At 38.3% G+C, this 25699-nt stretch overlaps 2 protein-coding genes across 2 annotated transcripts in view; one reads left to right on the top strand and one right to left on the bottom strand.

The window, feature by feature from the left end:
- The first annotated feature begins 2319 nt into the window (after positions 1-2319).
- Positions 2320-25699, top strand: part of LOC134819168 (small subunit processome component 20 homolog) — a 36349-nt gene continuing 12969 nt past the window's right edge. The window contains exons 1-19 of the mRNA XM_063828953.1: positions 2320-2457; positions 3386-3491; positions 5443-5540; positions 6043-6114; positions 6347-7717; positions 7872-8056; positions 8239-8392; positions 8543-8615; positions 8737-8896; positions 9202-9272; positions 9919-10070; positions 10318-10433; positions 10649-10808; positions 10946-11021; positions 11158-12730; positions 13546-13712; positions 13881-14041; positions 14399-14508; positions 14717-14830. Of these exons, the coding sequence (XP_063685023.1) occupies positions 2389-2457; positions 3386-3491; positions 5443-5540; positions 6043-6114; positions 6347-7717; positions 7872-8056; positions 8239-8392; positions 8543-8615; positions 8737-8896; positions 9202-9272; positions 9919-10070; positions 10318-10433; positions 10649-10808; positions 10946-11021; positions 11158-12730; positions 13546-13712; positions 13881-14041; positions 14399-14508; positions 14717-14830 (4988 nt within the window). The 5' untranslated portion in view covers positions 2320-2388. The remainder of the gene's footprint in view (positions 2458-3385; positions 3492-5442; positions 5541-6042; positions 6115-6346; positions 7718-7871; positions 8057-8238; positions 8393-8542; positions 8616-8736; positions 8897-9201; positions 9273-9918; positions 10071-10317; positions 10434-10648; positions 10809-10945; positions 11022-11157; positions 12731-13545; positions 13713-13880; positions 14042-14398; positions 14509-14716; positions 14831-25699) is intronic.
- LOC134819170 (uncharacterized) lies at positions 15298-21649 on the bottom strand. The gene is made up of 14 exons (XM_063828956.1): positions 20571-21649; positions 20294-20359; positions 19907-20046; positions 19591-19682; positions 19228-19346; positions 18905-19076; positions 18406-18522; positions 18114-18212; positions 17724-17898; positions 17361-17510; positions 16757-16921; positions 16267-16424; positions 15938-16061; positions 15298-15773 (listed from the first exon to the last, which is right to left on the bottom strand). Exons 1-14 carry the CDS (start codon positions 20675-20677, stop codon positions 15610-15612), a joined length of 1848 nt encoding a protein of 615 aa, XP_063685026.1. The 5' UTR covers positions 20678-21649; the 3' UTR covers positions 15298-15609.

Raw genomic sequence — 25699 nt, 5'->3', positions numbered from 1 at the left:
TAGAATAAGATACCCACCCATAAATTGCTTTAAACAGCTCATTAAACATTGGAAATGGGAAAATTATACCCACTATTTAGTACCCAATGATCTATGAATGCGCTAACCTCACTCTTAAAACACTTGAAAAATCTCAAAGATAACTCCCTCGTCTTCTTAGCATTCAAGGAACAGATGAATATGAAATGGACTGGTACAGAGGTTTGGAGCCTGTCCTCGCGCTAGACCCATGTTTCTCTACCGATCATGTCACAGCCTACCGCACACTGAAAACAATCACTCCAAGTTAATTTTGGAAAGAAACCCGAGTATCGCGAAACCACCAAAAGAAGACTTTCTTATTCACAACGGTTTCAAGAAACAAATTCCTCCGCAATCAACAAAAACAGCTCATCGGGAGTAAAATATTTGTAATGTAGCTTTAGAGAATATTGGGGGTATCTACACTTCTCGGAAGTTAGAATTTTATCGTGACCTAAAATCCAAATTCAACAAAGAATATTACCTAGACAGTGTCATTAAATATGCAGACCGTGCTAATATCACAAGACTACGGATTAGTGCACATCGACTCGAAATTGACTTTGGCCGATATATTCAAACTCCTCGAGATGAGCGAATAAATGCTCCTGGTGCAATATAGTATTAGGTTCTGGTATTATTGAGAATGAAGATCACTTCCTTAACCATTGTGATCTTAACACTGCATCGAGGCGGAAAGTCCTAGACTCCTAGACAAGATCCAGTAAATCATATCAAATCCAAACACACCATCTGTGACATCTTATCCTCTTCACACTGTCATCCTTGGAGCAAACGTCTTCAATCTCATCAGCAGCAACAGTGAAATCGTTGAATTAATCACGAACGAAAGTCAAGTCCACCTCACGAGAGTCGTTGCTAGATTTAACAACCTCAAGAAATTCGTCGACTCTCTGGCCAGTACATGAACACGGAACATCACTGTACCAGCGCTTTTTTCTTTTCGCGCAACAACGACTGCAAAGTGGCCTGGCTCAAGCATTACCAAGGGAAACAAAATAATTATTTTCAAAATTTTTATTTGTCACCTTTGTTTAAGTTATATTAATATAATAAGTTTAAATCTTATGATATTGTTATTATCCTTGCCGCCTTTTGCGGTACTAACTGTCGAAAAATCGTGGTACTAACTGTTTTTTGGTATATAGAATAAGATACCCACCCATAAATTGCTTTAAACAGCTCATTAAACATTGGAAATGGGAAAATTATACCCACTATTTAGTAGGGGTTTTGTTTTCAATGTAGTCGAATTAGATAAAAAGTTACACCAAAAAGTTTAAAATTACAAAAAACCCAAAAAAAACTCAAAAAAACCTCAAAACCCATTCCCAAAATTGAAATTAGAGGTAAAATAGTTTTTTTTGGGTTGGACACCCAAAAAATGAACCCCTTAGTACCATATACTAACTGTTTTTCTGGAAAATGGGCAGCAGACCCACCAGTTAGTACCATGTACTAACTGTGTTTTTGGGAGAAAAAATGACCCACCCACCAACGTGATGTCCGGCACTTGGTACCTGATCCCCCCCCCCCCCCCCCCCCGCATCACTCGCAGTCAGCCGCTCTGACATGATTAACCACCTTCCTTGTGTTGTTGGTTAATCATATGAGCGGGATATTAATACCTCATTTCATTCTTAAATAACATGGTCCACGAGTTACAATGGTGCAAACCGGTAAATCCCCCATGTTACAGTTAGGATACTAGTTTCTATGCACTCAGAGGTTTCATTCTTTTGTGATGTTTTAATTGTGTCGTGCATCATTGGAAATAGTATTTGAATAGCAAACGACCACAGCAAAGATGAAAACATTTAGACTTTTTCGTAAATTCACGTTTGCTGCAAAATTGTGATCAAATTCAAATTTGATTAAGAAACCTGTACAGGTTCAAGAAAGTTAAGGAACCTGATCTTGGCACATACCTGATCTCCTACTGCAATACTCAAATATTCATTTTGAGGGTCCAATATTTTCAAAATTGAATAAAAACTTTTAAAGGCCTATCTCAAAATTTCGTCTCAATGATCTCTTCTAAATGGTCCCTAGAACATATCCTGATAGTTCCAGGGTGATTACTCAAAAAAATCTAGTCTGAAAAGATAGTATATTCTATAAAATAGTTCAAACATCTGGGTGTATTAAACTCTTTTATAAATTCGAGCATGCATCTGTTTATATAACATTGTATGATGTGGCGTCTGTAAAAATATAATTATTTTGTCTACATTTATTTTTTCTAGATAGATCTTGGCAAATTTCTAAAACTTGAATGATGGTATTCGATATAATGTTACACAAATATTCACCACTAGTTACATGTGAAAGGTAATCTGAAAAAGAATGGTCAAACAACGTGAAAGGAACAAGTTTCACTTTCAGTCATTCAACGATCAACTCGGTGGTATCAAGGTAAGCAGAATGATATATTATATAGCCCTGAATGCCGGTACTGATGTGAACTATATTTAATCTGACACGGATCAATGTGGACCCTGACACAAAAACAAAATTTCAAACTAGTATTCTCAAGAAAATTAGCCTTAGAAAAAAAAATGTCACCTTCACTTTCTTAAATGGTCACTGGGTGTAAATCGTAAAGCCAGCAAAGCAGGCGTCTGGGGTGAGTCAGGCCGCTACCCAATGATCTATGAATGCGCTAACCTCACTCTTAAAACACTTGAAAAATCTCAAAGATAACTCCCTCGTCTTCTTAGCATTCAAGGAACAGATGAATATGAAATGGACTGGTACAGAGGTTTGGAGCCTGTCCTCGCGCTAGACCCATGTTTCTCTACCGATCATGTCACAGCCTACCGCACACTGAAAACAATCACTCCAAGTTAATTTTGGAAAGAAACCCGAGTATCGCGAAACCACCAAAAGAAGACTTTCTTATTCACAACGGTTTCAAGAAACAAATTCCTCCGCAATCAACAAAAACAGCTCATCGGGAGTAAAATATTTGTAATGTAGCTTTAGAGAATATTGGGGGTATCTACACTTCTCGGAAGTTAGAATTTTATCGTGACCTAAAATCCAAATTCAACAAAGAATATTACCTAGACAGTGTCATTAAATATGCAGACCGTGCTAATATCACAAGACTACGGATTAGTGCACTGTACCAGCGCTTTTTTCTTTTCGCGCAACAACGACTGCAAAGTAAAGTGGCCTGGCTCAAGCATTACCAAGGGAAACAAAATAATTATTTTCAAAATTTTTATTTGTCACCTTTGTTTAAGTTATATTAATATAATAAGTTTAAATCTTATGATATTGTTATTATCCTAACAGTTACTATTGTAACTTAAGATTTTAAAGTTTTATTCCTTGTAAGGTCGGAGTAAGAAGGCTAGCAAAAGCAGATGATTGTGAGGACAATGACACCCAGACAAACCAATCTCTACAATATTGGCGGGAGATGAACTGCTCTGAACAATTTGGTATGAAACCTTGTGGAAGTTCTCTGTAAGATTATTGCAAATATCGTTATAAAATTATTCAAATATCATCAGGATCACGTAAAAATATTGGCTTTTTGTTGGTCGGACAATACTTACAATTGGGGGGGTAGAGGGTGTCACGTCCGTCTATGTCCGCTTGTCTCATAGAATCCAAAAAGGGCAGGACATTGGCGGACATTAGTGGACAAAAGTGGACAGCAACCTTTTTCTAAAATTAAAAAAATACAAAATGAGAACAGACTAAGAATACACTGACTCACGGGTCTGTGTGTTGGTATTTATAGACATGCAGCTCTGAAGCGAATCATAATGCAGGATCGATATCACGTGACCATGGGCAAGCCAATGATCTACAAACAAATGGAGCGGTTCTGCGCAGCTTGACATTTAAAATATTGGCTTTGGTTAGGGTTAGGTACAACATAGATTATTTTTAACAAAAGGTGGTAAATTATCTAAAAGGAATAAGACCGATCATGCCCGACTTTTCCGTGAGATAAAAAAATAAACGTGACATAACAGATGCTGAGCTGAATAATAGTACAGAAATTAGTTGACCAATGAAATCATTTTGACGAAATATTTTGATAAGGAATAATGATTGGAGCAAATCATCGAATTGAATTTGATTGTTCTGAAAAGCCAATCAAATTCAAAAGTCATAATGTGTTCAAAGCTATCTATTATTGTAAAATTAGTTCACCATCAATAATTTTGACCATAGACTCCGTGTCTGACTTGTCTGGCTTGTTGATTAAATTACTGTAGTTCTCGTGCCATAGTGTTGATTAGCACAAAAGGATACAAGGCCTATGCCTTGGAAACTACAATTCAATTGTTGGTAGCTTGGTCCAATATATTTAAATATTTGATCCTGTGATTCGTACATGTTTCATGCTACCCTGAGGCCTGATCATTTTGACCCGAAAATATTTTTCGGTTTTCGAAGTCCACGCCTACCCTTCGATATCCGATTTCGGACTTGAGGGTCCCCTTTGTAAATTTGTAATGCGATCTTGGAAGGCAGACCTCCCTTTAGCAATACGAGCTCGGTAGCGAGAGCTCTGTCTTCAGAGGTATGTATCGATAATGACTCGGACAGAAAGATTTCTAAGTCGACATTTTTCAAAGTTTTTCTGGAAACTACTTCAGTTCATGTTTCATTCTACCCTGATCATTATGAGCCGAAAATGTGATTCCAAGTTCGGTTTGAAAAAGGGGAGGTCCAGGGGCGGCTCGTGTGGGCATGTGGGCGTTCAGACGCGCCCACATAATTTTCAACTTAAAAATTAAGAAATTTTTAATTTAGATTCGATGAAGTCGCGTAAAATGTTAACGCGCACGGACTAGCGACACCATAAAGCCGCGCAATTTTGGGGCAATTTAGACACTTAAAATTTGACTTGCGAATCGAGGGCTATGCGTGTAGCGTGGGCGATTTGAAGCACCCACAATCTCAAATTTTACGTGTAATTTGCAGTAGGGGCTGGCAGCTCATGAATCTGAGTGCAGATGTGTATTTTAATATAAGGTGGGGTCGTCTACACCCCCACTTTTTCGCGTGAGGTCCGTCACGAGCCGCCACTGGGGAGGTCTGCTTTCCGAGATTGAATCGAAAAGGGGATGCCTCGATAGGTTATGAATATAGGCTTCTTATGAGTATAAGCTCCTTCCAATTGATCAAATTATGTGCACAAAATTCTCATAATATTTGTCCGCTAATGTCCCAAAAGACACGCCCGTTGTCTCATAGAATGCATAAAGTACAGGACGTGACATTGGCGGACATGTCACCCCCCCCCCCCCCCGATATGATGAACAATAATTTATAAAAGTAATCAATCCAATCAAATCACTAAAGCCATACCATACACTATCCTGTCTCATACAATTGCTATATTTTGACCTTTTGAAACTTCTCCCGCCCCAGTGCTGTGTTACGGAAAACTTAACACAATAACAGAGAGTCTACCACAACTTCTCCACCACAAAGATACGATAGTAGATATTATCCTGGACTCTCTGCAGGTATCTTCTTTCGAACTTTTATACTTTTATAATTCATTTTAATTCTTTATAGTTATTATTAGAAAGCCCGTGATCACAGGGAGAAAGGTATGTAATAGTTTTGTTTGATAGTCAGTTTTTATCGCATCAATGAATAATGAATATTCATCACAACCGATGATACAACCCAATAAAAAATAAAATGTAACTCTCACTGAACACAACGTACTAACAACAAAAACGATCACAATGTCGATCTAATATTCAGCAAGCACAGATGTTCAATGCTTGCTTCCACCTTAATAATGTTAATAACTTCATAATTTTATGATACGTCATGATTAATTTACATTGACTCTCTCATAACTTTTGCTGATATCACTGTGAAGCTGTGGTTTACTAAATAAAAATTATACTGAAATACGCTGTTTGTTATTTAAATGGCGCTTGATTTGGCGCTCTAAGTGGTACATCACTCATTTACTCTTAATTTAGAGTTGTTAATGTTTTCAATATTTTCCAGGATACAACAGGCAGGCACGGCTGTGATGCTGTTTTGGATGTGCTTTCTCGTGTTGCTCTTGACTTACAACAGGTACTAATTTGAGAAACTTACTAATTATTCAATAAATTAGAATGTTTAAAGAAAGTCTAGAAATATTTAATATATTGCTTGTTTCATCGAACAATAACACGTCTTATTGTTATGATTATTGTCAAAATATCTTAAAACAAAGCCCAACCTTTTCTAGGTAATCCAAGATATAAAAATAAATAATAGATGAATTCATCCGTAACCTACAATAACTTCACATTTATCTCCTCAGGATTTCTACAGCTGTGTACCCCGCATAATCCTCGTCCTACACTCCCTCCTAAAAGTGCAAGACGCCCCACTCATAGCCCACGTCTTCAAAACCTTCGCCCACATCTTCAAGACCACATGGAGGCAGATGCTAGCTGACATCAGCTCTGTGTTTGATCTGTTATCACCGCTCTTCAAGCCTCCGACCAAGCATTATGTGGCTAACTTCACTGCGGAGAGTGTTGCGTATCTGATCAGGAAACATCCTGAACCAGAGGTTTTGTTGGGTTTATTGGAGGAGAAGATAGGGCAGAGTAGTGGGTTAGTTGCTCCTGTTGCAACCTTACTTTTTGAAACGGTTAAAGGTGTTCAGTACAAGTTCAACACACATGCTGATCTTTATCTTAATCTTATATTGAAGAAGAGTAGGACATCGAAACATTTTCAGAATATTTACATCGAAATATTGAAGCTTGTTGCGATAAAAATCACCAAACCGGAAACTCAAATCATATGGGATTCCCTGATTAGAGGTTTATCCACGGAAAAAGAACCGTCAGAGTTCTTGATATTTGTTTTGTCGTGTATTGATGTAATGTTGAAAGGAGGACGCCACACCTATCTGATATCCAGCTCTGATCTGTTATCTGCTCTGACCCCGATATTCAGTCTGTTGAACGGAGATGAGGGGAGGTTAGAGGAGAAGTTTAGTGTCACTGTTGTGAACTTTATCCGTGCTCACAACCATCTGATGAGGTATTTGAAACAGATGGTGTCAGCTGATGATAGGTTGATGTTGTCTCTTTATCTTGATCATCATAAATCAGTGAACTGTCTGCAATCTTTGATTAGTGTGCTATGTGGTATGCCAGAGTTTTATGATAATTACTGTCCTGTGATCTTGGAGAAGGTTCAGAGCTTTGATCTCAGAACTTATCTTCATGTTTTAGCAGAAATCTCCATACACCGTGAAGCTGGAAACATTCTTGAAATACCAAGCATATTTGCTGAATCTCAGCCTGAATTCAAGAAATCTGTTGTTCAGCTATTATCAGATTCTGGGTCAGACACAACTCTCGCTTTTCAGTGTTTAAAAGTTATCCAAAGTTTTACCAACATTGACGATGACTCTATAGCCTCGCTAACCAACATGTTCAAAGCCCTTCATCAAGACAAAGACCAACAATATCTTTACCTGGAGGTTATAAAATGTTTATCTCTCTTATCAGTAGATGAGAGTGACGGATTGCTGCAGTGGGAGGAGGTGGTAAATATGGTAACTGAACAAAGTGGTGATGTTATAGTGTTGCAGACTGTGTTTTTCTACCTCAGACAGTGCGGGCCTGGGTTTATAGAAAGGTCTTGTTTTGAGAAACTCATGGAACTTCTCAAAGTTAGTCTTTAAAAATTCTAAAATATGTTGTTTAATTTCCTTTCTTTTCATCACAATAATCTCTTATATAGCTGACGGTAAATTGTGCAACGAATTTCCTCCCTACTATATTATGTGTAGTTTCCCAGCTCACACCTTATCGCACACTTTTCAGGATAACCTACTAAAAACGAGTACCTCTGTACGGTACATCACACTGAATATCCTATCACTGTACACGGAAGTGGAGGAGATATCCCCTACAACAAGACAGGATATCACTGCTGCACTTAGTGCTGAGAGCACGCCTCTTACACTGGAGACTTATAGGGATAGATTCATGCATTGTACCCTGCTGAGGTAACAATATATGTGCTGATAAAATGTTATGTTAGGGAAGGTGCATGTTATCATCCACCTTATGGTTATGATATTTTAGGTTGATTACAAGTTGTTAAATTTGGTTGCATGTGTAATTTAAAATATTCACTTTGTGACATGATGGAATTGATAATCATTAAAACAATCATTGAAAATCTCAGGTATTCAGCCTCGACTGAAAACACGGATTTTAGAGTGAGGTATTTGTTAGGCAGTTTGCAGTGGCCGCTGCGACCTATCTGGGAAGGACTAACCAAACTTATAGTGGAGTTTGGCAACGCTGATTCAGCTACCTTTTGGACCATATTTAGTCAGGTATTTGAAATTTAAAACTTTTTAATGGGCTCTAATCATCAAAAGTGTAACCCACACTTTTTAATTTTATGTATTTCTGGTAATCTTTGGTACAAAATATGGTCCATTATTTATCCATTATACCTTTGTCTTCATTAATTAATTTACTAGGTTATGGGCCGTCTTTACGATACATCTCATCGTGAAACGAAAATGGAAATCGATTACCCAACTTCAGAGTATGGTTTGTGAAAATACAAATATTGCGTAATTTTATCTTTTTATGTGAACTCAAGACAATTTTATGCTGGCTATTCTGAGTTTTTTACTACTAACACTACTAACGCATTCTTTATTCTCCTCAGTCAGAAAAATAGCGACCAGCAATTTCTCAAATTCTGGTCTCTTGGTGAAGGACATTGATGACGATACATTCCGGAATTGTCTTTGGAATCTTCTTTCGGAAGTTCCACACATTGCTGAGCCTAAGTCCAGATATTTAGTTCCTATCATACTCGAGTTCCGGTAAGGACTAAATTTATCTAATTATTGAGTATTGGTTTTAAAACCTTTTACCCGTACCTCTAAGTATTGTAGCGGCTTTTACCTAATACATTGGCCCTGAAACTGGCAAATTTTACACGCGGTGCACATGTCTTAGTGTTAAATGTGGAGCGCGCAAGATTCTTTCTCTGTAAAAAGTAAATTGAGCATTCTATTAACGCGCGTTTTTATCTACAAAGACCTCGATCAGAATATACCACGAATAATGTACGGATTTTGTGTCGAAATTGCTACACATTTGAGATCTAATAGATAGTTTCACACAGGGTGAGGTACAACGAGGTTTACGGATTTAGAAAGCAAGATATATCGCTGAACAGAATCGTTAAAGCAAGTGGTGAGTAATTAATCACATGTAACCCGACGACCCTTCACTTTTTCACATATGTTTTCTAGACAGCGCTATCTCAGAAGAAATTCTCTGAGACTACGAACCTAAATTCTGGCGAATTGGTTTAATCAAGCATTAACTGGGAATGATTAAGAGCACATTGATAGAAGACTGCTCGATATTCAGTTATTTCATCATAGATATTCAGTTATTTCATCATAGATATTCAGTTATTTCATTATAGATATTCAGTTATTTCATCATAGATATTCAGTTATTTCATCATAGATATTCAGTTATTTCATCATAGATATTCAGTTATTTCATTATAGATATTCAGTTATTTCATCATAGATATTCAGTTATTTCATCATAGATATTCAGTTATTTCATTATAGATATTCAGTTATTTCATCATAGATATTCAGTTATTTCATCATAGATATTCAGTTATTTCATTATAGATATTCAGTTATTTCATCATAGATATTCAGTTATTTCATCATAGATATTCAGTTATTTCATCATAGATATTCAGTTATTTCATCATAGATATTCAGTTATTTCATCATAGATATTCAGTTATTTCATCATAGATATTCAGTTATTTCATCATAGCTACCCTCCCACTGAAAATACCCAACTCCTACAGGCGGTAGTAAACCCGAGACTCATATAAACGATGAGCTGAGAGCCATGTTGAAGCTGTTATCTCAGTTTAATAACCCTAAGGCATTGTACAAGACAGATGAGTTGCAGAACATGTACTCAGAGCTACTGTCTAACAAGCAGACCGATGTTCAGGTAAGTTTTGTCATATTAACTAATAATAAGTTCCACGATTTAACCGGATTGCTTTTATGGAGTTCGATATTATGTGATCTAGATTTTAGTCTTGGAGATCAGGAACTAAGTGTCAACTCCAGTTGTAGTGGCACGGTATGTTTTACTAGTAGAAAAGTAGAGTAGTTTTCTTTCACGTGCTCAAGTATGTCCTATGAACTTAACCATTAACTAAACTCCTTTAGTTAATAACTCTATTCCATTTCAGAAACTAGCTTTAGAGTGTATGATAACGTACAAAGATGCCTCTTTAACTGAGTATAAAGAAGATATTCTAATGCTGGTGGATGATGTCAACTTCCGAGATCAGCTTGCCAAGTTCAGGTATCTTAAATATCATTTATTATGATAAATATATCCTAATGTTTATAGTATTGCAAATTGTTCAGATATTACATGATAAATTCACATACAAGATGCTTATTTAAGATGACAACTATAAGATTCCGAAACTTACAATGGGATTTAGTCTCGAAAATAAATTCCAATACGTACACATGACAAATCTCGCTAACGTTTCTTAACCACCCCACCATCAGCGTGTCAGGGGAAGGAACAATCCTAAAGCCAGATCACAGAGCAGCAGTGTTCCCCATCCTACTGAAAATCATGTTTGGTAAGATGGGTAGCAGGATAGGACATGCTAAGGGCAAAGCTGGGTCCAAGCAGAGACAAGGCATCGTTCTAAGATATCTGGAGGTTCGTCATTATTTATTTTTATTGGAGATACTAAGTTTAATGAGATGGTAATCATTTTTGTGGTCTAAGTATGATTATTTATTTTAGAGTCGACAGTGAAAAATAGGGACATAATATTTTAAATCGTTTTATCACAGGCTTGCTCAGAGGAAGAGATCGGTTTATTTTTCGACCTTGTAGCCTTGACATTTGGGATCAACGAAATCCATCCAGGTAACTGTTCTTTCTCCCTGTTTTTATCTAATCAACCCTACCTGCTCATATGGTAGTGCATAAATTATCTACAATTCATTTATCTCAAAATATACGTTCATTTTTCTGCAAAGTTAATACAATCAAACTATTTCAGACTCCACTCCATCCTTCTCGATCACGCCGCTAGGAATGCAGACCTCCTACCTCCGCCTGATCCGCCAGACAATCTCAGTCCTCCACGAGGACCAGACCAGACCTCACATTCCACACATTATAGACACAGTGCTGACGATGTTGCACTCTGTTCAGCACTGCTTGCAGCGCCGAACTGAAGTGATGCCTCACACTCACACCCCCCTCAAAGCGCTGCGAGCGCTCACTATTTCTACCATAACTCATGTTTTGAACGCGTTTCCTAAAGACGATTTGACGGCTCACCAGGCACGAGTGTATGAGGTTGTTGTGGATGTTAATATTGGGAACTTGCCCGCGGAATCTCTTCAATCCTCCTCTCCTCTACTCCTTCTCATTGAGTCCTGCGCAATGCACAGATTGTCATGGTTACAGCACACATGTGCTGGGAAACACGTACTTGAGTACGTGATAAGCCTGTTACGGGGTAAGGGCGTGGTCAACGTTGTTATCAGCAAAGTATTGACAATAATAGCGTGTCTACTAGACCATGGGACAGCAGGACAAACCCTCCTACTTCCTTATCTACACCCAGTGGTCCAGTACATTCACCAGTCTCTGTTGTCCTTGAAAAAGACCAAGAAGAAGAAACATGGACCAGCGGTTTCAGTCAAGAAAACGTTAAAACAAGAGCTGGACCTGCTGTCCCGCATATCCTGTCTGATAACAGAAATACCTGACATGTCACTGCAGACATCGTGTGACGCGCTCATCAACACTCTTGTGCACGTGCTGAAGGAGCAGATAGTCCGGAAGCCTGTGGATGTAGTGAATGCTGTGGACACTATTACTCAGCTGCTGGTTTGTTTGAAGAAAACAGAGCACTCTGAGTATCCTCCCTTACTGGACACGTGCTATCAAATGTGTTGTGTGCTGTTCGGAGATAACAATGACAAGGATGCCAGAAAATCCCTCTGTAGATTGCTAGAAAACACGGGTCACCCCAGTGCAAACATACTCCACCAGCTACACGCCTGGAACATGAAAGTGCTGGATGAACCTGACTTTGATGCTAGGTTACAGGGATTCCGAGACATGTCTCAGATCCTCAACTCTGACATTCCCGTCAGCGATCTAAAGTTGAGACTGTCTCCGTGTCTCAACACTGCTCTCTACACTGTGTTCACCTCAGAGGAGATGGCACTCCGAGACTCTGCCTCTCATGCTGCCATCCTCACCATAGACTTTGTCAAAACCACCAGCAACTCCCAGATTTACACCCTTATTATTGAGGAGCATATTGTTAAATTCCTACAGAGCGGGCTCCGTAACCCTGCCGAAGTCTTCCAGCGTGAAGCCATACTGCTCCTTCACAAAGTTGTTCAAGCCTTCCCTGAGGTTGCTCCCTGGAACCACCTAGCTCCTCTCACTGATGAAGATCCGGAGATAGACTTCTTCAACAACATTACACACATACAGACGCACAGACGTACACGTGCAGTCACCAGGATGAAGGGGTCTATTGAGCAGGCTAGCGTGGATTCTATGTGGAATTATCTTCTCCCTATTCTGTCTCCTGTCTTCTCTCTTTCAGGGTTAGTCTTTTCTCTTAGTCTCTTTAATTAGTGATTATTTTTTGAATAACAGTTTGTCGTACGGGGTAAATTTGATGTGCAAAATTTTAAAGTGGAATTAGTCAGTAGTCACGTTTCCAACTTTGCTAGTAATAAAACATGATAACTACAATTAATCGTGCTGTATAATTTCCGAAACCAATAGTACTCGACATCACAATGGACAATTCCCTGCCCAACCACCAAAAAAGACAGCTGTAAATCGAACCTTACTAAACCAGAGAATTACACAATTGATATTGGAATAAAATCAAACTACATTGCTTCAAAAAGACAAATCCTGCAGCAGACTCTCTTTATGAATTATTTACAATAAACTCCACTGTAGTGTTTAGTGTTTACACGGTGGAGACGGTGACTGCCATTCAAGTGGCCAGTAGGAGTAACCAGTGTGATGTCTACTGGTTCGCAACAGGGTATAGTTGTTGGGAAGGGACAGTTGTTGAGACAGATGTTGGGATGAACGACGGTTTTTTGCGACGGGCTTCAATTTTCAACTTTGTTAAATTCTATTTTATCCGCAATTTAGTTTTTAATTCTCCTGGGACCCCCTCGAAATTCAACCGAACCGTTTGAGTTATAAATTTGAGATAACCAAAACCTCTATACTGTTAGCTGTTAACACAGGGGTACACAGCTAACAACTATATTCTTTACTTCTTGGGAACTGAGATATATATTATATATAATAATATGTTGTATATGGTAACCAAGAATGGTTACCAGTCTTACACCACGCTGCTATAAACTAGTATATCAAACAGTAACTCCCCCAGGAACAAGCACCACAACACGATAACAGAGGGCTTGTCAGTCCTTACAGAAATGTGTCTCAAGTTCCCCTGGGCCAAGTTTCTCAAGCTTCTCCAGAAGTCTCTCAAGGACCTGGCTGCCAAGGTGGAGGATAAGATCACTGTCAAAGTTGTTGGTGCTATTCTTGCTGGTAATTGTCTTGACTTTTAGATCACGTTTTATTTAGTATGAAAAATAAATATTTCACCCAATTTTATCAACAATTTACTGTACAATAATTTACTGTACTATAATAAAAATAAAACACTATAGCCCCCCCCCCCTCCATTATACCGAGAATTACTATCCCCCATCTCAGGATTCCACGAACCCGTTGAACCAGGCAGTAAGATCCTCTCTACCATTACAAAACAAGTCCTGCCCAAGATGCAGGAGTTCCTGACAAAGGTAACCACGGCTCCTATAGAACGGAGCAAGAAGAAATCAATCGCTTACGAGGAGGACCAAGTCGCTGTCCAGGTTAATTTTTATCTTTTTTTTTAAATTTGTATATTCATATTTAATGTTGTTATTTGCTCTGAAACTTTGGGTTTTTAAATTTATATTTATTCGTTTATCGTTGTTATTTGTTGTTAATAGGCTCTAGATAAATTTATTTAACCTAATGTTCCATTAAAATAAGGAAAATCGCTAGATCAAGGAGAGATAACTATTATCACAAATCTTAATATACATCAGAATCCATCTAATAACACTTAGACCTTCAGCAAACAAATCCAATCTACCGAAAATTCCACCAACCCCTTAAATCTTTAAATTTGTCTTCAAGGTACCTCATCACTTGCACCACAGCACGATTAACACCCCACCATTCAGGCACCAATAGCGATATCAATAGTGAATCTAATCACGAGACTGCCTGAGGAGGAGAGACAGACTAAACTTCCTCCTGTACTGTTGAGAATTTGTAACACGCTGCGTAACAGGTGAGGAGGAGGAGGGGTGACAAATTAATTGTTTATTACATTTGTCAATCATAGTACTCCGATTATAAATGGCGGTTAAGATGTGTATTTTGATCGACTGAATTTACTGAGACTCTTTAAAAACCGCTAATTCTAAATCGGTCCACTATAATTTAAAGCTCGTTTCATTAACTTATGAACAAAGTTAACTACCCACTTGTTATTTCAGAGCGATGGATGTGAGAGATGTATCCAGACAGACGTTATCCACTATAGCTAACAGTCTCGGACCTCTCTACTTGGGTTACATTCTCTCTGAACTCAGGGGCGCTCTGTCTAAGGGGTACGTAACGGAACCTTTCCCTAATTTTATTTAAGTTAAGTTTATTTTATTTCATTTAGATCAAGTCTATTTGATACAAATTAGATTCGGTTTGAGTCTTTTTAATTTTGTTCATAACTTATTATTGTAATTAACTTATTATATAGTTTTATGTAACGATGAATTGAACCAACAGCTTGAGCTTTCTTAGGTATTCCTTCTGTAATTTGTCTACTTGGTCCACAGAATGAACTAAAACTTGGTTAAAATATTTAACATATTACTGATATAGTGGCAGTAGCTGTAGTATTTCCGAATTAAGACGTAATTACGAGGTTAAAACTCTTCATAAGTCATAAGTTCCATAAAAGTGTACTTAAGTAAAATGACAGACATCCATTATACAAACACAGTACACATATTGATGTTCATTCAGGTAGTCTTTATGCGAACAGTTTTTCAAACAGAGATATCAATAAAACAACGTATTAATTCACAGATAAATAAAATAAGTTAAGTTTTCAATTTGGCAGTATCAAATCAGTGCAGGGGGCAGACTTTTTCGGAAGAACAAATTTCGCTGAATCATCGACATATCAGACATCGAGATACTTTACCCTCCCTGAACTGATTAAGCTCAAAGTTTATACAACAATAAATGTTTTGGTCGACTCATGTGCACAATTCGGTCGGTAATAATTTAGTAAGTTAATAAAAAGTCTTTATACATACAAACGTTTTAATCGACTGAAGAAAAAATTCAGTCTGTAATAATTGGATATGTTCCAGAAGATTCCTGATCACAGGCCCGTATCCTCCACACGAATATTATTAATTTCATCAATTTTGATTCTCCTATCGACTGTTAGTCTACGTACTGTTTTAGTTACCAGCCACTCAATAAACTGGTAGAATGTAAAGAAGGAGAGTCCAATAAAGAGATCAGTCAGACCACCAACATTCGCTGAAATGTGAGGCATTTAATTAATATTTAATAGGTTATATTATAATAAGTCATTTAATTGGTCATTAGTCATCACCTACTGAAGAATAAGTTGAGAAATTTGTTCATTAAATCACAAAGTTTGATTTCCCTAAAGTTTTTAGTGGTTGATATAAAGCTCTTACCTATAAAGCTGGTTATTTCATAGCTAGGTGTCTGTACAACATTTATTGTGCTCATCTGGTCAGTGTAGAACACTATCTTCACCAAGTTCTCTGCTGCTTCTTGTTTAGACTCGTACTTTGTTATCTGAAAGTAATTTTGTTACCAGAAGTCAAGTTAAATGTATTGATTTCTTCTGCTATAGTTACGTAATAATTGATTGTTTGGATAATTGGATGTATTGGTTGTCCTGATTTCCTTGTGAATGTTTGACACGATTGAATTAGTTTTATGAAAAGGACAATAACAAGATGTAAAATAAGAGTTGAAACAGGATGTAAACTAAACTCACTATTTCACTGAGATAATTATCCCAGTATCTACGTGTGGGGTAATTACTGTCCGATACATCGTACAGGTACTCATTGAAACTACAGGGTTCGTAGCACGTGGGAGGGGTTTTAGACTTGCCTGTTTCATCTAAATCATCATCTGATGACATTAGCGCATCTGAAAACAGAGGGATTAGTCGAGGGTTACGGTTTACGCCATTGCAAGGAGTTCTTAATTAACTGTTTCAGCAGGGCTTTATTTGTTAGTTTTATAAGGTTTGTATAAGGTTTTACTATAACACTGCTGGTCCAATGTTCAGCACTTGTTACAGCGGTGTCATTCCTTACTGGATCCTTGTTCTGACTTCATTTGAAACAAATCACACCAAGATTAAGAGTACTTTATAAATCGAATAAAAAACTCCTCTAGCAACTAAATATCACTAACTGAGTGCACTAACAAAAGTAAAGGGTAACTAAAAGGTAACTAAAGGGTAAAGTGTTACTCACTCATAATCTTATTCTTACAAGCAGCCCCGGCAGACACAGAACACTGTTCCATGTTGTAGCACTGCGTGTCACCCCACACTAGACCTGTTGTCTTTGTGTTTAGGGATATCTTGCTGATCTCTGCTCCTCTCTCGTACAGCCAGCATTCGTTAGCGTTCAACATGTCTGGTTACCAGAGGTTCAGTTAGTGTTAGGATATCTTACTTGTTTTATATAGATAGATTTTTTATTTGGAAATTATTTGTTTATTATTACATGTATTAATGCTTTTCATACCAAGTTACAACAAAGTCTTCATGTTATGTATCCTGGGTTTGGACTGGATATTACCCGCTTGAAATATTTCCATCGCGTTACATAATACTCAATAAATGTAATTAGATTTGTAGTGTTGTAATTAGTTTTATATTATGTGAATTAGTAAGTTTTCTCATTTGTTATCCGTTGAAATTCCTGTACACATCAGTATGCCCACGTTCAATTTAATTGGATATTTTTATAATTTTTCTAGTGCATTAACATAAGAGTTAAAACAAGATAACTTTTCGATAACAAGATTGCTTAGATAAAATAATTATCATGATCAATACCGAACATTTCATACCGTTAGTGGTATTGGAGAAGATAAAGTACCGACAACTGCTAGTACTATCCCGACACAAATCCTCGCACTTCTTCAGAGATGTCACCTCAGTTAGTGTCTCTATTCTGTTGCTACTCGGTGTGTAGCCGCTGTCGTCGTATTCACATGTATCTTATAGTTACATTAATTAAAGTATGTAAAAGAACGGGGTTGGTGGGATTGGGAGTAGCCTAAAGTTAGATTAAGTTGAGATCTAAGAGTTAGAGAGTTGAAAGAATATTATCTAAAACTACAGTTTCCCAAAAAGTAACAAGATGTTATTATCAAGCTTTAAAAAATGTATTAAACTCTCCCCTAAAGGTAACAAAAAGACAAAAAACCAACCAGTAAAATTGAAATTGTATTCGTAGGGCAAGGTCTCAGTCCAGGCTTGAACGAGCTTCCACTTGATACTGGGTTCGTATTTAGAGTCCTCTTCGTCCTCGATATATCTCTGGTAAAAGTACCAAGGGTAACATCCGCACCCCAGGTGTCTGAGCTTAGGGTACATCCACAGCATCTGCAATATGAGGAACGTTTCTTTAGCACTAGGCTGTATGATCAGCAGAGGCACCATCTAGTTGCAGTGGAATCGCATACAAATTATACTAGATTATAAATCGTAAAATCAAAAATATCGACAAATTTGCGAATATTTGCCGCACTCGTGACCTGTAACAATTATCGAGTCTGAAAAAAGCGATTATGATTGCTCACAAGGGAGAAAAGTGTTACCTGGGCGAGATAGCACTCTTTGAAAGACCAACTGCCCTCATCGTCGAATATATCCTCGGCGTCTACGCAGTTCCCCCACGGTTCTGACAATCTTGTCACCTGGTGATAAGAGGAATTGTAGGCTCGTGACGGTGCCGGTTTCATCTTGATACATTGTGTTCTGATTGGTCAATTTTGAAGCATTCCAATTTCATGGATATTGATGATTTTCATACAAACAAGTTAAAACAAATTCTTTATGTCGTGCATCCTGGGTTTTGATAAAAAATTTCAATAATAGGAAACATCTTACGGTTTTTGTTCGTAGATTTATGTGGTATTCTTTACCGGGCGCAACAAGGAACCCAAATTCTTGACTGAGAACTGTCTCGTTTGGCATTCTCAGTGTCACCATAAATCCTGCTTGTTCCTGTGGGAGGAGTGGTTAGGGATCTTCATTTTAGCATATTATTGAACATTTAATTTCAGTTGGCTTTCGAGACTCTGGATGCAGAGTTCAGAAATATTTGCATATTATATCAGCTAAACCTAATTGTAAATGAGGGAAATATTTTAAGCATTTTTACTGCAGCAAGAGGTCTGCTATCTGCTGATCTAATCTTCCAAACACCCTAAATCTCAAGTTATTACACCATAATATAAGATGATTTAGCCTTCCGCTGTGTTCATAGTGCAACACATACGAACTGTTCGGTTATCTGATATCACCAGATTCAGACTATCAGCCATTAACTAATAATAATAATAAAGCGTGTTTATTATTATTATTATTTGATATAGATAAAACGTACCGTTTCGGGCAGATAATGATCAGTCTTGGCATCCAGAGTCAAGGACAGACCACCCGCAGCTCCGTTCACTCTTTGGATCAGCTGCTCATCGTCATTCATCTCCATACACATACCTTTCTCCGTGTACGCAAACGAGGTGAACTCTTTGAAGTCGGTCGGCTCTTTCGCAAAACTATGGGAAATTTGTGTAACGGTTAATTTGAAAACTAGGACGCATTTTTGTTGTTTACTTGTTAAACTATGGGGAATTTGTATACGTTTAATTGCAAAACTGTGGTGCATATTTGTTGTGACATTGTTGTTTTGGACATGTTAACACGTACAATGTTAACTCGTTAATAACAGAATCGTGTATTTCCATCCTGTACGTAGTGTATATCTCCTCCTGATCCAATTCTTCGTTAACCTCTGTCTCGGTGTCGTCTGCCGAGGAGTTTCTTTGCTGGAAAGTGAAATAGCTTATTTAACAGTTTGAAGGCTGAATTAATTAGAGCCAGTGACAAGTGATAGCATTTTGAAATAACAAACGGGGAAGTAAATTCAAATTTAACAAATTTAACAAATTTAACAAATTTAACAAATTTAACAAATTTAACTAATTTAACAAATTTAACTACAGTAATTCAACAAATTTAACAAATTTAACAAATTTAACTAATTTAACAAATTTAACAAATTTGACTCACCCCATGACCAACAACCCATTCTTTATAGGGAATGTATAAACCCGCCGCTTCCAACTTCGTATAATTCAGCAGGTTTAGATTACATATTGTTACTGAAAAATAATTGGTTACTTGTATAAACGTTTTAAAAAGGTTTGTCAAGTGTTAATGTAAGTACTTTACTTTGATGACATCACTAACTTTATAAAGTTACTAACTTGATGACATCACTAACTTTATAAAGTTACTAACTTGATAACGTTCCTAACTTAATAACATCACTAACTTGATGACGTTACTAACTTGATGATGTTACTAACTTGATAACGTTACTAACTTGCTGGTAAGGTGTAACTGGATGACACTTGGTTGAACTCCAGATTATAAGACTCGTACAGGTAATACTGTGCCAGTAGTTGGTACACAATGTAGAAACAGAACACAGCCATCGTTAGCAACAGCCCTAACCAAACTACACTGAAACAGTAAGATGTTGTTGATCGTGTTTCAAACCAGGGACCAAGGTAGATTAGATACAGTTGTCCCGACTAAATGGTTTCATTGTATGGGCTATGATATGGGTTGAAATTGAAGTGCTACATTGAAAGTAAGTGAAATTAAAGTGCTAAGAGCTTGAGTTGGAAACACTTTCTATTTTGGAATAAAACGTGAGCCCTAGATAAACTAATACTGGAATTAATTCTCAATTGGTAAGAAATCTTACATGCTAAAACAGGATCTTCTCTCCCTGAACAGCTCATCTAGGTAGTTGTTGCTGATATCTTTAAATCTGCGGGAAAGTGTTGTATCATTACCTTATATGCTAGTGTTACCATAGTGCCACTACTATAAGGTAAAGTTGGTTATGTCTTTTAAATCTGCGCAGATAATATTTTGAATAAGTTTAGATTGAACTCTTGATCGATAAAATTGAGCTAATAGTTTACAAGTTCGAGAAAATGGCATCGGTTTGTTGCAAGCTGCCAACTAATAATTCAAACCTGAAAATGAACGGGTAGGACTGTGAATTCTTTTCATTTTCCATTTCTGAACTTTTTCTCTCCGCTGAATCCACTAAGTTAGGTTGTGAAGATAAGGTCGTTATCATAATGAAAGACAAATTATAATGGAAAAGAATTGTTTGTGGAGATGTGATATTACTAGTAAGAATAATTAGTGGTTTTATTTGCCTGCTGAGCGAATTTGTCTTATTAAACCCATCACAGTACTACAATACAAATACAGTGGAATTGCGTTACTTTTAAACGATACTTGGACATTAGCCAAACGTATTCTTACTAAGCGATTTAAAATTAGATAATATTGTACAAATTTGATCAGAAGAGACAGTTTTTTCAATCTATACTTTAAATCAAGATACTAAAAACATCGTATCCAATTCCAAGCAACTGTTTCAAAACATCAGAAACAAAAATGAAGTTCGCGTGAAATGATGACCACAAAAAAAGGAAAATTCACAAGCGATGCTTGGCATATCTTTTTAAAAGATCATTGTCTTTCCTGTTGAACAAGTTGCCAGGAAACCTATAACTCTTGAGAGAGTCTGCAGCTTACCAATATCAGAACAAGATAATGACGATATATGGAACAATAGTTTTATAGTTTAGCATGCTAGACTCAGATACATTTCATGTTGAGCATTTACAGTACGAATGTACTGTGTTAAGTAACGTTAACCGATCTGATTCCGTCTTTTAAACTGTTAAAACTACAACAAAGCAAATGTGCATAAACGCTGTAACTCTACAATATATGTAGATCCTGCCTGTAAAGCCACAGCAACACAACAGCGCCATTACATAGTTCAAGATGACCACAACAACTCCATTACTGTAGAATGTACTGCAAGGCTGCATACCTCTATTACATATCTTGGGTTACATCATCATAACAAAGTGTTTAACAATGGGCCTTTTTTTACATCGCCCTGGATATTAGACTGTGTAATGTTCTTGTCTATCAACATTAGTCCCTTAACAACATAACAACAACAGTGGTGGTGTCATTAGTGACTACTATTCATGAGACTGCCAATTGTTCAGGCTTACTCTTATACCACTTACCGCAGAACATTATCCATAACATTAACAGTAAACGGTTATCAAACGAGATTACGAGTTTGAGCCGTTCTTAGATAGACTGGCATGGCTACAATGAGAAATAAAACAAACGCGCCATTTCGTAAACTTGCCCTTATAACATTACTCAACCTCAGTATATGTATAATTCCAGTTCCGCTTTCTGGAACATCCGTAATGATAGCTTAACATGCTTGCCACAACAACAACACTAGACTACATTTATAAGCACAACAAAAGATAATTTGGTTAGGGAAAGGGGCTTTGGAAAAGCTAATGATTTAAATACCATTTAAAAACACAATACAATTAAAAGCACAATAGCTATGACGTGTAGAGTACGTAATATGTGAAAGGTCCATTACACAAGTTAGTCGGATGTACTACCTCATGAAGAGTTGCTTGTAAAATGTATACAACATGTATAAAGGGATTTGAATGGGTGATACCGGTGATGGGATTCGTCACCTATTGTACATTGTGATTGCAAAATGATATCGGGCACAAGGTCAAACAAACAAAAGTGAACAAACCAAATAAACATGATCCCACTCAAAATAGGAAGAACATGTCTCCTCATAATATATCTATTATCAAGTTTATTACATAAAAACGACATTAATGTAATTATTATGATTATACTGTGAGCTTGGTTTGTCGCGACAAACATACCTCGCGATAATATAGTGACTACTCGCTCTACTTGCATGTAATTATTAGCTTGTAAGGAGGTTAGATGTCAGGATCATGCAGCTCAACAGCAGTGAGGCAGCCAACTCGCAGTTAAGTCAAAGTGTGATGTGCCGAGAGCGGGAATTGAACTCATTACGACCTCCAGATTATTGTTCGGATGCTGTAATTGCAATTGTCCACCTCCTCCTCCTTCTCCTCCTGGGTCCTCCTCCTTCTGCTCACCAGTCCTCCTCCTCAGTCCTCCTCATCCTCTTCATCCACTTACTTCTCCTCCTCATCAGTCCTCATCAGTCCTCCTCCTCCCAAGTCATCCTCCTCCTCCTGGGGCCTTTTCCTGTGTCCTCCTCCTCCTGGGTCCTCCTCCTCAGTCCTCCTCCTCTTCCTTCTCCTCAGTCCTTCTCCTCCTCAGTCCTTCTCCTCTTCCTCCTCCTCAGTCTTCCTCCTCCTCAATCCTTTCCCCAGTCACCCTCCTCCTCATCCTCATCCTCCTCATCAGTCCTCCTTCTCCTTCTCAGTCCTCCTCCTCCTCTTCTTCCTGGTTCCTCCTCATGGGTCCTCCTTCTCCTCCTCAGTCCTCCTCCTCTTCCTCCTCCTCCTGGGTCCTCCTGATCCTCCTCAGTCTTCTTTCTCCTTCTACTCCTCAGTCCTCCTCCTCCTCAATCCTCCTCTTCCTCCTAAGTCCTCCCCTCCTCAGTCCTCCTAAGTCCTCCCATTCTCAGTCCTCCTCCTCATCAGTCCTCTTCACCAGTCCTCCTCCTCAGTCCTCCTTATCCTCATCCTTCATCTCCTTCCTTCATCTCCTTTCTCCTCCTCATCCTCCTCATACACCTCCTCCTCATCAGTCCTCCTCCTCACTGCTCACTCCTTCTCCTCCTCCTCCTCCTCCTCCTCTTCGTCCTTAGTCCTCTTTATCAGTCCTCATCAGTCCTCATCAGTCCTCCTCCTCCCCAGTCCTCCTTTTGGTGCCTTTTCCTGGGTCCTCCTCCTGGGTCCTCCTCCTCTTGGGTCCTCCTCCTCTTGGGTCCTCCTCCTCATCCTTCTCCTTAGTCCTCCTCCTCCTCAGTCCTCCTCTTGAGTCCTTCTTCTCCTCCTCCTCCTATTCATTCCTCCTCCTCAGTTCTCCTTCTCAGTCTCACTCCTCCTTCTCAGTCCTCCTCCTCCTCTTCTTCCTGGTTCCTCCTCTTGGGTCCTCCTTCTCCTCCTCAGTCCTCCTCCTCTTCCTCCTCTTTCTGGGTCCTCCTGATCCTCCTCAGTCTTCTTCCTCCTTCTACTCCTCAGTCCTCCTCCTGCTCAATCCTCCTCTTCCTCCTAAGTCCTCCCCTCCTCAGTCCTCCTAAGTCCTCCCCTTCTCAGTCCTCCTCCTCATCAGTCCTCTTCACCAGTCCTCCTCCTCAGTCCTCCTTATCCTCATCCTTTATCTCCTTTCTCCTCCTCATCCTCCTCAGATCATACACCTCCTTCTCCTCATCAGTCTTCCTCCTCACTGCTCACTCCTTCTCCTCCTCCTCCTCCTCCTCCTCCTCGTCCTTAGTCCTCTTTATCAGTCCTCATCAGTCCTCATCGGTCCTCCTCCTCCCCAGTCCTCCTCATGGGGCCTTTTCCTGGGTCCTCCTCCTCTTGGGTCCTCCTCCTCTTGAGTCCTTCTTCTCCTCCTCCTATTCATTCCTCCTCCTCAGTTCTCCTTCTCAGTCTCACTCCTCCTCAGCCCCCCTCCTCTCCCTCCTCAGTCCCCCTCCTCAGTCCCCCCTCCTCCTTTTCCTCTCTTTCATCTCTCAATAATTTGTTCAATTTATAATTATTGTTGGTGTTATTGTTAACATAATTTATTGTTATATACTAAAATGTTTTTAAGCGCATTTGAGTCTGACTCAAAATGTGCTCAAGAATCTTTGTGTTTAACAAAGTTTTACTCTCCAGTAATAAAACTTTTCATCCCTTTTTATGTTATTAAAAAATGTGTAGACTATTCTTTGTGCCTAATGGAAGATTAAAAGTTTGAGAAAGGACCATGGTCATTAACCGGGCTACCCATTTCTGCAGATAGCCTGTTACAAATTGTGGAGAAAATTTAAATCAAAAGTTACAATTTTTGTCCGTTTTTGTCCGTTTGGCAGCTATATTTTCAAAACGGACAAAAATTAACGGACAAAAACGGACAAAAACGGACAAAAAATAACATGATCCCCCCCCCCCCCCCCCCCCCCCCCTTATTAGCTTGTAAGGAGGTTAGATGTCAGAATCATGCAGCTCAACAGCAGTGTGGCAGCCAACTCGCAGTAAAGTCAAGGTATAATGTGCCGAGAGCGGGAATTGAACTCATTACGACCTCCAGATTATTGTTCGGATGCTGTAATTGCAATTGTGCTAAATTACCACTAATTGAGCTACACATTACCGCTAATTGTGCTACATTAAACTTATCATAAGAAAAGTACATATAGAATATCTTACATTTGAAAAAAGGGTGATTGCGTCATGTAGAGTGTTTCTGTATATAAGTATATAATAGTTTATATAAAACATGCACAGAGAGGACATTTGCGTCGCTGAAACTCTGAAAGTGCTTCTTATGTTATAACATAATGGAACTGATTCCATCAATTTACTTCTATCTTCAGCAATATCCATTGACCAACTCGGATTGTATAATATTCCTAAATTACATTTCAACAACTAAGGTTTAGTTAATTACTACTAACATTACTTGATGTACCTCAGTCTTCTCATACATTCTAGTCATATCAGGCTAGCAAGGGGGAGTCCCTTAGATAATATTACGTAACGTCACACTTTACATGACGTCACACTTTACATGACGTCACACTTTACATGACGTCACACTTTACATGACGTCACACTTTACATGACGTCACACTTTACATGACGTCACATTTTACATGACGTCACACTTTACATGACGTCACACTTTACGTGACGTCACACTTGACACTCATTGCTCATACAACAACAGTTATAGACAGTATAAGCAGCAGATAAAACGACAACAACAACAACAACAATAACAACAACAAATCACAAGTAGAACAAATGTATGTCTCCGTGTCTCCGGGTAGGCTGAAGACTTTTACTGTTAAGTAAGGATAATGTTGTGCGGTAAGTGGTGGTATAAGACTACCCCCTGTGTAAGCCTGGACTATTTGCGGCCTCATGAATCGTCCAGTAGTTGATGATGACACCACCACTAGTTTTACTGCGAGGTGAAAATGTTGACTAAACGTGTGTTTCACTATATTCGCAATTTTAAAGAGTAAAACCAAAAGTTGAAAAGTAAGCAAGAACGTGACCCTCCCCTCATTGAACAGACAAAGATTATCGAA

Source organism: Bolinopsis microptera, chromosome 8 (genome assembly GCF_026151205.1).
Source record: "Bolinopsis microptera isolate Bmic1 chromosome 8, MBARI_Bmic_1.0, whole genome shotgun sequence".
Taxonomy (NCBI): Eukaryota; Metazoa; Ctenophora; class Tentaculata; order Lobata; family Bolinopsidae; genus Bolinopsis; species Bolinopsis microptera.
This window is presented reverse-complemented; position numbering and strand designations above follow the sequence as displayed.

Excerpts from the sequence above, each read along its gene's own strand:
- LOC134819170 (XM_063828956.1), bottom strand. The coding sequence starts at position 20,677 with ATGATAACGACCTTATCTTCACAACCTAACTTAGTGGATTCAGCGGAG. Across the intron at positions 19,347-19,590 it reads AATGGGTTGTTGGTCATGGG|CAAAGAAACTCCTCGGCAGA; the intron begins GTGAGTCAAATT and ends TTCACTTTCCAG. Across the intron at positions 17,511-17,723 it reads ATACAATTTCAATTTTACTG|ATACATGTGAATACGACGAC; the intron begins GTTGGTTTTTTG and ends TGTAACTATAAG.